The 15,148-nt window shown below is 46.1% G+C and overlaps 1 protein-coding gene across 1 annotated transcript in view; it reads left to right on the top strand.

Moving 5' to 3' along the window:
* Positions 1–15,148, top strand: part of COL27A1 (collagen type XXVII alpha 1 chain) — a 269,697-nt gene that overhangs the window by 14,120 nt on the left and 240,429 nt on the right. The window contains exon 2 of the mRNA XM_044305696.1: positions 12,574–12,644. Within this exon, the coding sequence (XP_044161631.1) occupies positions 12,574–12,644 (71 nt within the window). The remainder of the gene's footprint in view (positions 1–12,573; positions 12,645–15,148) is intronic.

The following is a 15,148-nucleotide window of genomic DNA, read 5'->3' as shown; positions in this document are numbered from 1 at the left end:
CTCCATACCCCATGCTGCCTCATATGATACCCTGCCCCTGCATATATTGCTTCACTGGCCTAGAGGCCTGGAGGAGGTGATTCAAGACTTTAAATTAGACTTGAACTCTTCCCAGCTTGAGCTTTTAGGACATGTGCTTTAAGGTCGGTTCACCAATAGATGGTGCTAAGTGGGGCACAAGCATGTAAATCAAATAATCCATTCAATAAAGGTCCATAAAAGCCCCGGGAAGTCTATTTCACCATGGCCGTGATGGCTTTTTAAGTTAGTACATGGCTCTCCTCAATCTGCCGGGCTGCATGTTTGCATAGAAATGAAATCCCCCTTAGCTATGTGTAGAAAGCTTTGTGTGAATAGCAGCAGGGTATTTACCTTCCACCCCGTCCAGCGGCGTCCTCACACACGTCACGGCCGCGCGCTGTAAATGGCCGAATTGACAGACACAACAAGTCTCCGCTTACTACTTAATGTTTGGTGGTCAGTGGTACACAAGGAGATGGAGCGAGGCCGAGATGACACCAGGATTCAAACTGCGAGCCTCCCACTTCAAAGAGCGGTGTGTTTGCCAGTAGTCATCCCCTCCCTTCCGCCATCACAGTGTAAAATTTGACACCATTCCCCAGTTACGATCTTGTCGCCGCATATTTTCATGAATGAGCGCGTAGGCGTGCGAATATGGCACTACAATATTTTTCTAGCATCCAGCGTGACCCGTTGATTTGCTATAGTGCTTCTACCGATTTTATTTTGCTATTTGAGTACCCCCCCCCCCCCCTTCCCCACCGATCAGCTGCCAGAAACTATGTGTAGTTTCCTGCATCGGTGTACTGGGAGCCGAGCTGCAGTACCCAGCATGGCCACTACACAGAGGATGGCGCTCCGTTCACTGTATTGTTTCCCCATACGCTGGTGATCGGTGGGGGTGCGGGGTGCCAGACCTGATCTGATAATGATGACCTATCATGAACTTTAAAGGGATTATCCAAGATTTTAACTCCGGATAGGTCATCAGTATCTGATCGGTGAGGATCAGACACCTTGTACTCCCGCCGATCAGATGTTTGAGAAGGCACTGGCGCTCACAGTAGCTCTGCGGCCTTCTCCCCGCTAAGGCCCCTTATGCACGAACACCCACCGTGGGGCAGCCGCAGCGGATCACGGACCCATTCACTTTAATGGGTCCACGATCCGTCCGTTCCGCAAAAAGATAGGACATGTTCTATCTTTTTGCGGAACGGAAGTACGGGACGAAACCCCACGGAACGCACCATACAAGCATAGCAACCTCTCCATTCACTGCTGTGTGACTGCTGGAAATAGCTGTTATTTGGCTATTTTTGGTGCTCTCATAGCACCTTTGGTGCACCTATCGAACACTGAAGGCATATCCTAACTATTCGCCATCAATGTCCCAGATGAGAGTACCCCTTTAAAGGGGTTGTCCCACTAATATATTTTTTTAAAGGGTCAGAATGCTGTAAAAAGTTAGAAAAATGTCATATATCACCGATCCCTTACTGCTTCCATATAGATGCTTCCTGGGTCCCCTGCCGGTCCGTAATTCCTGGTCTTGACATAGAAATTGTGACTACTAATCGCTGGCCATAGCAGTGACCACTGCAGCAGGTGATTGGATGAGGGACTAGGAAGTGTCAGTACATGCACGGCGGGGGATCAGTGAGTTAAAGGGGTCCTCTCATTTCAGTAAATTACATTTATCATGTAGAGCAGGCATGCTCAACCTGCGGCCCTCCAGCTGCTGTAAAACTACAACTCCCACAATTCCCTGCTGTAGACTGATAGCTGTAGGCTGTCCAGGCATGCTGGGAGTTGTAGTTTTGCAACATCTGTAGGGCCCCAGGTTGGGCATCCCTGATGTAGAGGAAGTTAATACAAGACACTTACTAATGTATTGTGATTGTCCATATTGCCTCCTTCGCTGGCTGGATTCATTTTTCCATCACATTATACACTGCTCGTTTCCATGGTTACGACCACCCTGCAATCCATCAGTGGTGGTCGAGCTTTCATACTATAGGAAAAAGCGATATGCCCCCATTGTCTGTGATGGCAAAACCCCTTTAACCTCCTGTACATAATAAATGCTATTTGCTAAAGTGAGACCACCCCTTTAAAGTGTAATTATTTTTGACATTTTATTTACTGCATTCTGATACTTAAAAAAAAAAAAAAAAAAAAAAATTTTTATTATGGCCTGACACCTTAATTCCCAGGATGTACTGCTGTGCCAGCAGAATTTCAGAATTTAAATGTAGCTTTTTTTTTTTTCCTTTTTAAAAAAAAATATAAATAATTTGCACCTTTTTTTCCCCCTTGTGGATTGCATGTGGGCCTCAGGTGTTCTTTTAGGAGCCTTTGACGGTTCTCCCTCATGTACAGTATATGTAGTTAGATGCGTGCTTCCCGGTGAATGCTGCTATGGGATCAGAGTGGTTAACGCAGCTTTTGGATGAAATTCTCTCGTCTGACTACCAGATTCTCGGTGCCAGCTGTCATCACCCGCTCCCTCGGTTGTAAATCCTATTTTTGGCCCCTCATCCATGTTGCCCCTTTCCCTCCTCACTTTTAGGTCACGGAAATCCTGAAAAGGTTGAGTGAAAAAGGCTTTTGTTTCTCCTGCTCTAGCAGATTTTCTGGTGCACGCGGTGACTGGGAAACGGCTGCCTTTTAAAGGCGCCGTTTTTGTAAGCCCCAAAATAGACGCCCTATTCAGCTCCTACTGTGGACCTGCCAAAATGTCAGTCTGAATCACAGAAATGTATAGAAAGATCCACTAAAGAGATGTAGGTCACTATTGGAATTCCTTGAATTCAAAAGCTTAAAGAGCACCTGCCAGCAGGATCAACCCTCAAGAAAAATCTGTAGGATCAGGAAAATCCTGCTGTCTGATGGGGTTGACCTCGCTGATTAAAATGGTACCAGTTTTGCGAAAATCAGTTATGGCGTTCCCGAGTAAAAATACTTTATTATTATTTATGCAAATGAAGTCGATGGTGCACATAGCGCCTCAGCTTTCTAGTGCTGGTCACGCCCCCTGTGCATCTAAGCCCTAATATTTGTAAAGAGTACGTTTTTTTTTAATTAAATGTAAATAAATACAGTAAATTAAAATTGAAATAATTAGTTTTCCTCTGGGGAATCTCACAAGCAGCATGATCAACCCTACCCGGTGTGTGCCTGCTTTAATAAGGTTGATCCTGCTGACAGGTTCTCTTTAACTTGCTATCCCCTTACAGTTGTAGAATGATATGAGTTTCTGACCATAAAGAGTGTTTCCTAATATAACTGGTGCTGTACTTCCTACACAGCTACTTGTAAACATGCTAACTGATTGCCACCACTAGAGGGGGCCGATCTGTATGCGGATTAAATTCAGGTCAGTCAGAGTTGCATATAGCTGTATACAGCCCTCTAGTGGTGGGAGCAGGAAGTTCAGATTCATATAAGCACTGGTTACAGTATTATTTAAAGAAATACACTATATATATATATATATATATATATATATATATATATATATAAAGAGAGAGAGAGCATGGCAGTCCAACAAAGCTAGAACCAGCCCTGCACCTCACATGGATCTAGAGATCTCCTCATTAACTGCTCCACTTACTCTGCTAGATTCAAGCTGGCAGCTCATGGGGAGTGTCCATTGTGCTGCAGCTGAGGGGACATGTCCTTTCTGCTGCAGCTCTCTCCCTATCACAGCTCAGGAGGCATTTGAAGGATGGAACTGAGCATGTGCGTCCCCCTCAGTGAGGTGGACAGAGAAATAAAAAAAAGGTACAAACAGCAGGTGGCGCTGTTCACGTACATTTTATTGAATAACTAGGTGGCTTTACTAGATTTTTAATTATATGCAATTACAAAAATATTCAGATCCAGGTTCTGGTTTGAAAAAAGCTGTTGGATGATCCCATTAACGTTAGGATATTATTGAGATCTGCCTCTTTAGGTGCCATGCTTACGGCCATTGCCCACCACATTATTTGTCTACCAACCCATAGGAGCACAGGGTGGAGGAGTTCTTCATAACCGTACCGTCATTTATGTTTTTTCCTGATATTAGATTTTTTGGGTTTATTTTTTGGCCAAAATGCACAGAAGCACCTCCTCACATTTACCTTTCTATCCTTCTTTATTACTTAATTCTCCTTTTTTCTCCTTAAGTGAGGAAAATTGGCTTCTACCTCACAGTTTTTTTTTTTCCTTCCTCTGGATCAACTTGCAGGATAACAGGCCGAACTGGATGGACAGATGTCTTTTTTCGGCCTTATGTACTATGTTACTATGTTAGTAATTGCTTTTCAGACTTCTAGGTATTGTACCCTATAGCTTCCCAACTTTACTCAGGGGGTTAATGTGAAGCTCCTGAGCCCTAGTGCAAAATCTAACTCTCACACGACTATGTATTATCTGGTCCGCAGAATACGGCTGACGCCCTTGTTGTATCCATTTTTTTGTTTTTTGTTTTTTTGCAGACCCATTTTGCAGCCTATTATAGGACGTGTTCTGTCTTTTTGCAGAGCGGTTATATGGATGTCCGTTCCACATAATATGTCCTATACTTGGTGGCAAAATGCTGTTCATAGACCCATTAAAGTCAATGGATCTGCAAAAAAACGGATGCAACATGGCCGTCATTCTTAATTTGCCTATCCGCAGATTCAGATGTCAGTGCGGCTGATACACAGTGGACAGGGCTTTCCACTTCTGGCTTCATCCACAACATAGGGGTGTCTGACTCGCACCGATCTGATATTGACAGCCCGTCCAGAGGATATATCTTCAGTATTAGAAACTGGAAAGCCCCTTTAGGTCCAATTAGAATTTGCCTCCAGTGCAAGTGAATGCGGTTTCCACAACCCTGTTCATGTGCATCCGAAATTCTCTGTCTGCAACGAAAAACTAAGGATGGATGAGAGCGAGGGTCAGAAATCCTAGGGTCATCCTTGAGTGTCTATTTCGAGAACATATCCTCCTGGTCTCTCTATATGGGCAGAAGGACCTTTTGGGCACATTCAGGCTTCAGGGCCGAGGTGCATCCATAACATGCTTACCTCGCTACACCCCTGCCTTTGCTATCAGTCAGCTTTGGTTATGTCACCATTAGGAACTATTGTGGTTCCTGCCTTTGTAGACCACTCGTGCCTAGAAGACTTGATGCCCAAGCCATGTGGAGACCCTCTCTTGGGCAGCTTTAATTTTGAAAGGAGGACCAAAAAAGGCGGCAGCTCTACGAGGGGTGTCACCCACTTTCTTCATCTTCTGGCTTCTTAGTCAGTGATACACTCCTGCTTCTGTATCACTACTGGAATGGACACCATATTGGTTGTGTTCAACTTTCCCAAAAAATTTATTGCAGGATAGAGGGCAGATGAAAGGCTACTATTTGACAGGTCTTTTTTTAGAGGAAAGTTCATTTCAGAAGTTGGAGACCTTGCTTAGTAGGCCCTATTTTTGTTGGCCTACATTACTATGCTGTCATCAGGCCTCATTGTTGTGGTACCTGTAATACTCTAGGGGTTACTGAGGGCCGAATATATTTGTGTTCAGAGACCATTACATCACCAGCTCTTTCCGTGCTCCCGTGTTTTCATATGAAATATGGAAGAATTATATTGTATAGAGGTGGCCAATGTCTTGTTTGGTTTCCACTGACTCAACTTGATGTGTATTTTCCATGTTCTTCACTATTAGAAAATCCCATGCACACTATGTGTGCCCCATCGGTAGTGTTGGCCTCCTTTGCCCCTGGTGTCTGGGGCCTGGTGCCTCCTGCACTATGTGTGCCCCATCGGTAGTTTTGGCCTCCTTTGCCCCTGGTGTCTGGTGCCTCCTGCACTAAGTGTGCCCCATCGGTAGTGTTGGCCTCCTTTGACCCTGGTGTCTGGGGCTTGGTGCCTCCTGCACTAAGTGTGCCCCATCGGTAGAGTTGGCCTCCTTTGACCCTGGTGTCTGGGGCTTGGTGCCTCCTGCACTAAGTGTGCCCCATCGGTAGAGTTGGCCTCCTTTGACCCTGGTGTCTGGGGCTTGGTGCCTCCTGCACTAAGTGTGCCCCATCGGTAGTGTTGGTCTCCTTTGCCCCTGGTGTCTGGGGCCTGGTGCCTCCTGCACTAAGTGTGCCCCATCGGTAGTGTTGGTCTCCTTTGCCCCTGGTGTCTGGGGCCTGGTGCCTCCTGCACTAAGTGTGCCCCATCGGTAGTGTTGGTCTCTTTTGCCCCTGGTGTCTGGGGCCTGGTGCCTCCTGCATGGTACTGTATCTAGTTCTATAATGAAGACCTCGGGGCTGTCCTGCTTCACTGAACGTCCACGTGGAGGAGTCCTAAGATGAAAAGGACTAAAAAGGAACTGTTTATGTCTTACCGTAATGTGAAAGCAACACTCAGATAAAATGTAAATCACAGAGCACTTTGCACAGTTTCTTGGCAGCCGGCACTTGAGGAGAATTAGCAAATGGAGGCCGAGCTGGAGATCTGGAGAGCCTCTTGGCTGTTTATAATGGAGGCACTACTGTTGCAGGGACTGGAGATTTTGGAGAGCAGGATGGGTCCTCCTGGTTTTCCTGTCATTCGTGTGACCGGATGAGCATCTGGCCCGAGAGCTTCTTCATAAACCTGTCTAATAAAGCTGATCTCCCATGACCTCTCATGTTCCAAATGAGCGCGACTTCCTTCCCACTCGTTTGACTGTCTTTTCCAGTTATTGTGTGACCGCGTTATGATTTCAGGTGCTAAGGAATTTCTTAAAGAGAACCTGTTTTCTGCCCTTTTCCTAGAGCAGGATATGATGGAGGGAGAGAAGCTCAACTCTGTGGTGTGACCTGAAGAAGGATTTCAGAGTGAGAAGCAAAGGACTCCTCGGAGAGACAGTGAGAGTCCTAATTACCCCCCCACACACACACACTGTGTATGTGGGCGGGATTATCTGGACTCTTAATGTCTGCTAGGAGTCCTGTCAGGAATTTATTCTTCTCCAAACCGTATAAAGTTATATATCTCAGTGCTCAGCTTATCCTCCTGTATCATATTCTGCTCTCAGATTTGGCATCAGAAATCACCTTGTGCACTTTAAAAATACATTTTTAGTCTCCACCATGTGAAAAGGAGTTCTGTGGGCAGTACCAGGTTTAGATTTTGACCTGTAGGCACAAATAACAAGGACTGTATCATGTTCACCAGCAGTTATGGTCAGTTCGCAGTGTTCACCAGCGAACACTTGCGGGCTGCCATCTTTAGTAAGGTAGACTCACCCGTCCGGCCCTTACCTGTGCCTGTGCCGGGAGCCGGTCTAAAATCAAATGCAGTCACCGGGAGCAGGCAGTTCAGAGAACAGCCCGATGAAGGCCCTCGGCGGCTGTTCTCGGACCTGCCTGCTCCTGGTGACCGTATTTGATTTCAGACCGGCTCCCGGCACAGGTAAGGGCTTACCTGTGCGTCGCCGGACGGTTGAGTCTACCTTACTAAAGATGGCAGCCCGCATGTGTTCGCTGGCGAACACTGCGAACTGACCATCACTGTTCACCAGTTGTCCGTCCTTGGACCACTTTTAGTAGGTACTAACCTCAGCCGACCAGGAATGCCCCACTAGACCTGCCATATTGGACATGATCTGACCCAGTTGTCTAACCATCACAATCTGGCTTTTGTCAGTCAGGCCTCATTCACACGATGGATCAGATGCAGACCCATTCATTTCAATGGGGCCGCAAATGATATGGACAGCACACCCTATGTTGCCTGCATCCGTATATATCGGCCCCGCGAAAAAGATAGAACAGGTCCTATTCTTGTCCACTTTGCGGACAGGTGTTTAAAAAAAAAAAAATGGCTGCATGCACATGCCAAAATCTGTGTTTTGCGGACCGCAAAACGGATACATTCCTGTGCATTTGGCCTCATTCAGATCCTTACGCTTGCCTATTTTTCTCATTGTCTTACTGCCTAAGGCTACTTTCACACTTGCGTTGTTGTTTTTCCAGTATTTAGATCTCAATACCGGAAGAAAACTTTTCTATTTAGTCATTATGCATCCTGAATGGAAAGAGATGCGTTCAGGATGTTTTCCGTTCCGGCAGCATTCGGCAAGCAAGCTGCGTTTTTCTGTCCGGTCATAAAAACGGATCCTGCAATGAAAACAATGTAAGTCAATGGTGACGGATCATTTATTTTATTTTATTTTTTAAAAACTGATTCGTCACCTATTGACTTTCAATGTATTTAGTGACGGATCCGTTTTGATTTCACACAACCGCATCCTAACGGAACGGATGCATCCTGACGTGCAAAATCAAAACGGATCCGTTTGATTCCGGTAATGAGGTCCTCTAGCGGATCTCAATACCCGAATTAACAACACAAGTGTGAAAGCAGCCTAATATATCCACCCCTGCATGGCTGATCGCTGTAGTTATGACGCATCATACAACGCAAACAATCTATCCAGTATATACACACATTATAATCGTACTGTACAATTATATCCGAGGACAGAATTCTCTGCATGTTCTCAGCCAGTTGGAAAAAGCCATCCATTAGTATCAGACAATTAATACCCTTCATTACTCACTGAGCGGGCATCTCCGAGCTGGATTCAGTTTTTCCACTCTTTTGTTATTCCCTGCCAAAGTGTGTGTTTCAATGTTTTGGCGCTTGGAACGCGGCCAAGAACGTGCGGAGAATGCTCCGTGTTGCGATCCTCTGGCCTGCTCTCACTTCTGGGAAAGTTCTCCTCTGCTCCTGCTAAATCGATGTGACAATGTTTAACGGTAATGGTATTGTAGACCTCGTATAGGGTCCTCACCGTTTGTTAGTCTTCGCGTTTTTGGCAGGACCGCTGCTGATGTTCCATGAATGAACACAGGACATTACACGAGCCACTCTCGTGGTTTGTGGGAATATTTTTTTTCTTTTGTTGTAGTAAAGTTTTTCCACCCTAGAGATTTGTGAAGTTGATGGAGTTCGGCTCGAAGTTCCAAGTTAATATGAACTGGCCCCGAAACACTCGGGAGCAGGCGGCCTACAGAACTTACTTAGGCCTCTTGCACACAAACCTATTTTCATTCATTTTCAGTTCATTTCAATGGGTCTGCAAAAAAAAAACGGAAGGTACTCCGCGTGCATTCCGTTTCTATTATTGTCCGCCTTACGGACAAGAATAGGACTGTTCTATTAGGGGCCAGCTGTTCTGTTCTGCAAATTACAGAATGCACACTGATGTGATCGGTATTTTTTGTAGATCCGTTTTTTGCGGCCCGCAAAATACATACGGTCGTGTGCAAGAGGCCTTAGAAGGGTTTCCCTACATTTTTAACTATTTAGTATCTGATCGGTGGGGGTCCAACACCCGGGACCAGGGTTGCCAACGCGGCCAGTATCTCACCGGCAAGGCCAGTATTTTAATCTCCTTCTAGTGCCGGTAATTATTTTTTATTTTTTTGCAGAAACAGAGAAGGGGGACATTATTCCAACTGGGGGCATTTTACTAATGGAGGCATTATACTAATGGGGGCATTATTCCAACTGGGGGCATTATACTAATGGGGGCATTTTACTAATGAGGGCATTATTCTTCCTTGGGGGCACTAATGGGGGACATTATTCTAACTGGGGGCACTAATGGGGGACATGATTCTAACTGGGGGCACTAATGGGGCATTATTATTCCTGGGGGGCACTAATAGGGGTTTTATTCTTCCTAGGGGCACAAATAGGGGGCATTATTCTACCTGGGGGCACAAATAGGGGGCATTATTCTTCCTCGGGGCACCAATGGGGGGGCATTAATTCATGGGTGCACTAATGGACCCATTACTCTTACTGGGGGGCATTAATTCTGGGGTGCACTTATGGGGCATTACTATCACTGGGGAGCACTGATGGGGGCATTACTATTCCTGGCGGCACTAATGGACGCATTATTAATTCTAGGCAGCACTAATGGGTGCATTAATATTATTGGGAGCCACAGTATGATAGCCATGCCCCACAACCACACCCCCTTTGGGGTGTGGCTTAACTTGGCCGGTATTTTTTGTTGGGAGAGGTGGCAACCCTACCTGGGACCCCCGCCGATCAGCTGTTTGAGAAGGCATCGGCGATCACAGTAGTGCCACGGCCTCCTCTCAACTTCCCCTAGGCCATGTGACGTCATGTTCATCGGTCACGTGGCCTAGGCGCAGCTCAGCCGCATTAAAGTGAATGGGGCTGAGCTGCAATACCAAGCACAACCACTATAGAATGTACGGCCCTGTGCTGGGGGAGCTGAGAAGGCTGTAGCACTGCTGCGAGCGTCGGTATCTTCTCATACAACTGATCGGCGGGGGGTCCCGGGTGTTGGACCCCACTGATCAGATACTGATGACCTATCCAGAGGATTGGTCATAGCATAAAAAATCTTGAAAAAACACTTTAAAGTAATGGGGCAGATTGGATTGCCTTTAATAGAAAATCCATTTTCAGATACCGTAGTTGCCAAAAGTCTAAAATTCGCAAGGACTGTCCTTAATTTTCGGAGACAGTCCCAACAAATCTGGGATGAAAATGGGCTTAGCGGTCATTCCTAGGTGGGTTTGGGGGCGTTCCTAGAGGCAGTGCTTGCATGCCCCAAATTTAAAAACTACAATGTTTGGTAAGTAAACCACTGAAATACCCTATTTTATGTTAATAAAGTTAGACCCCGTCTTCCGGGAGCCTCATGTATTAGGGGCCAAACTGGGGGCACTAATATGGCTGCAATTCGCCCGAGAACCGTGGCTGCAGTTTTACAATCAATTGGCAAATGGCCACGTGATTTTGCCAAAAAAACTGCTCTTTCACCATGAAAACTGTGCATAGAAATGCTACGTGGTCTTGTTGATGAAATCTCTGTTTTCTGGCAAAATTATATGGCCATTTAACAATCAATGCAAAAATACCGGCCCCCCTCACATTGCTGTTTTCAGGCCTCATGCTCACGATCCGCTGTCTGCATGCCCCCATTTTTTTCTCATTTCTGTAGAAATGACCTATTCTTGTCCATTTTGCAGATGTTCTTGTTTTTAGACATAGGGATGCGTACAGTGCCCTTTCTTGCTGCTCTGCTTGTGCCAGTCTATACTGATGTTTTAGCATTCTATTCATTGGCCAAGTTGAGCAGTGCTACAGGGCAGATAAATAAAAGTGCTGGGTTATTATCGGTGATGGCTGCAGTCTTTTTGGAATTATTCCTAATTAGTATAACCCCCATCTGAACTGTTGAAATGGCAAACTCCAGTTGTGCCAGTGTAACAATGCTTTGTGTTCTGGTCGGGGTGGGTGTATATTGTCATCATTTTCCAGGGTGCCCTTTGTGCTCCTGATGATGTAGCGTAAGCAGCTGCGTTAGTAGAATGGACATCTCAGTCTCTCTGACCTTTATCGTTGGGGACAGTGACTCAGTGTCACCGCTTACAAACTTGGTGGGTCTGGTGGGATTCATCATGACCTTCACCATTACTATACAACTGATGGCAAAATCAATGTATTTCCAAAGCCATTTCCCTTACAGATCTAACACAGAACTGCTTACAATGTCCATTAGATGATTGCCTGCAAATGCCAAGAATGCAAATGCCATCCAGGACCCAAGCATGACCCTAACTCCAGGAGACCATGACTCCTCCAGCATGCCCCAACTCCTGAAGCCTGTGTCTCCTTAAGCATTCCTCTAGTCTAGGAGCCCAAGGTTCCCCAAACACAATTCTTCAGGAGACCAGAACTCCCCAAGCATGCCCCTAGTCCAGAAGCCCAGGAGTCCTCAAGTATGCCCCTATTCCGGAAGCCTAGGACTCCCTAAGTACTACCCTCCAGAAACCACATACTCCTAAAGTATATCTCTACTACAAAAGCACTGTTCTCCCCAAGCATGTCTCTGATCCAGAAGCCCAAGACTCCCCAAACACACCCCTCTCCAGGAGGCCAGGATTCCCCAAGTGTGCCCCTATTCCAGAAGCCCAGGAGTCATCAATCATGCCCTTACTCCAGAAGGTCCAGGACTCCCTAAGCACACCCCTCTTCCAGGAGCCAAGGACTCCTAAAACATGCCTGTACTCCAAAGGCATGGGTGTTCTCCAAACACACCTTTCTCCAGGAGCCCAGAACTCCCCAAGTACGCCCCTACTCCAGTAGGCCAGGAGTCCTCAAGCACGCCACTACCCCAGGAGCCCAGAACTTCTCAAACGTTTCTCTTCTCCGAAAACCCTGTACTCCCCAAACTCGCCCCTACTCCAGAAGGCCAGGGCTCATGCACAGCAGCAAGTTGGTTGGTTTAACTTTCCTCAGTCGATAATCTTTCAGACCTTGCTGAAATAGAATCAGCTTCCTGGTGAGGTTTTGGTGGGCTTGTGCTTATACACTGGAGCCAGTATGAATAAGCAGAGTTGCAGTGTAAAGCAGAGGCAGAGCCTGAGATTATGATGAGACAGTGTATAGAATTTAGACTGCTGTTTAGATAGACCCGTGTGTTGAGAAAGCGCCGCTCATTTGCATTTTTTTCCATTTTCATCAGACTAAAGTCACTTTTCTTCTCTTCCAGGAGATCGCTCTTTCTTTGGATTCTTTTATATGTTTCCTGTTGCCTGGATATTTCTCAGGGAGCAGCTGAAGGTAAATGATTTTGGTTTTCATACTAATTAATGTACATTGGGGGCTTGGGCCGTATTATTCCTGCACCGGCTGGGTTGTAATTCTCAGGATATTGAATACTGTATTTCAAGGGCAGGAAAGAAAGCGGCTGCTAATAATTGCCATAGAAATCAAAGTAATTGAAAGAGGGGGCACATAAATGCACTTGGCTAGTGATCACAAAAAGTCTCATTTGGGGGTCTGCCCGATGGGAGTGAATGCCACAAAGGAAGCAGACCGGATAAAGGGGGTGGTGGATATAATGGAGAGGTGGGAAACACTGGAAGCTCATATACTACTGTACAAACTGGGGCCACCATGGCCTATTGAATGGTATCACTGCAGTAACCAGCTCCCACCACTACACAATGGATGGAGCTGTGTAGTTCTGGTTACTGTGCCAGGATTGGACCACCACTGATCTGATATTGATGACAAATGTAAAACCATAGGACCCCGCTGTTACCTGTCCTGTCAAGAAGCTTCAATATGAGCAATTACCTCTCCTCTATAACCAAGGCCTGAGGCACACGACTGTCGTTTTTGGCCGCGTCCGATCCACATTTTTACCAGATTGCACGCGGATCTATTCATTTCTATGGGTCCGCAGAAAATGCGGACAGCACTCAGATGTCATCCGTGTGGCCGTTCTGCAAATTATAGAACATGTCCTTTTCTTCTGCACAACCGTATGTATGTTGCGGTCTTCTAACCGCGGATCTGCAACGTATGGATACGGGTTTTGTGCATGTTGCATCCCTTTTTGTAGAAATGCTTATTCTTGACTGAAAAACTGGTGTTTGCAAATTTTGCGGCCCCGTGGAAATAAAGGGGTCCGCATATGTCTGCAAAAATGGCCTCATGGACATGACCGTATTTTGGGTCCGCATACGATCTGCATTTTTTGCGGATCATCCACAGACCCATTCCTTCCTATGGGTCTGCAGAAAATGTGGACAGCACGCGGATGTCGTCCCTGTGCTGTCCGCATCCATGTGGCTGTACCGCAGATTATTGAATATGTCCTATTCCTGTCCGTTTTGCGGACAAGAATGGACATTTCAATCACAAAATTGGGGCATGCACACAGCCAGTATCCCTATTTTGCGGATCCGTGGTTTGTGGAGTGCAAAACGGATACGGTTGTGTGCATGAGGCCTTATGGGTCATGAGGAAAATGCGGCTTGCACGCGAAAGGTATCTGTAATTTGCGGATCTACGGTTTGCAGGCCGCATACGGATACTGCCACCTGCATGAGTCTTAATGGTACTACTGTATTACTGACCATAGCTGTTCTTTGTACCGTCACCTAGTGCCTCTGTGAGGCAGTATATTCTCCTCTAGATGAATCGTTTCCAGGGGAGAATATGTTCAGAATACAGCATACTATTGAGCATGCCCCTGTTCGCCCCCTTATAAAATTGGAGGTATATTATGGGCAATTAATGGGCGCTGTAATTATGCATCCTATTAACTTAAAGGGTTAAAGGGTTATCCAACCCCCTATAATGACCCCCCCCCCATGCCTGGGCCCCTTGTATACATTATACTTACCTGCTCCCCGACACCTGCGTCTTTCCGGATCCCTGCACGGCCGCCGCTGCTTTCTGAATGGGACTGTTGGAGATTGCCAAGCGCTGTACTCTCTGGCAGGCCCATAGAGTGAGTACGTGCTCAACCTTGCTCTTAGGATAGGTGGGGCCCCAGAGGTCGGACAGATCCAAATGGTCATCGACAGAGCCCATTGACAAGGATAGGATAATTCGAGGTTCTGGTGTTTTTGACACCGCCGATTGAGATGATTCCTGGCATCAAAAATAACAAAAAGGAGGTTCACAGCGTGAGGCTCTTTCACACGACCGTATGACTTTTTCAGTGTTTTGCAGTCCCTTTTTCACGGATCCGTTGTTCCGTTTTTGTTTCCGTTGTGTTTCCGTTTCTGTTCCGTTTCTCCGTATGGCATATACAGTTCACAGTAATTACATTGAAAAAATTGGGCTGGGCATAACATTTTCAATAGATGGTTCCGCAAAAACGGAACGGATACGGAAGACATACGGAGTACATTCCGTATGTGTTCCTTTTTTTTGCGGACCCATTGACTTGAATGGAGCCACGGAACGTGATTTGTGGGCAATAATAGGACATGTTCTATCTTTCAATGGAACAGAAAAACGGAAATACGGAAACGGAATGCATATGGAGTACATTAAAAAAAAATTTTTTACGGAACCATTGAAATTAATGGTTCCGTATACTGAACGCAAAAAACGGCCCGTATATGGAACGCAAAAAAACGTTTGTGTGAACGTGCCCTAAGTGTGAACAGAGCCGTATGGGATTGCAGAAAATTCTGTAAACCTTTCATGTCCATTTTCCATTTTGTACTCCTTCCTTTGCCTCTTACATTCTGATACGTGATTGGCATCCTGACCACAATGCAGAGGATATCGTCTCAGGGTTTGCCTGGGGCGCCCCATACCCT

Source organism: Bufo gargarizans, chromosome 9, assembly GCF_014858855.1.
Source record: "Bufo gargarizans isolate SCDJY-AF-19 chromosome 9, ASM1485885v1, whole genome shotgun sequence".
NCBI lineage: Eukaryota > Metazoa > Chordata > Amphibia > Anura > Bufonidae > Bufo > Bufo gargarizans.
Note: the sequence above shows the minus strand (reverse complement) of the source record. Positions and strands in the feature narration are given on the sequence as shown.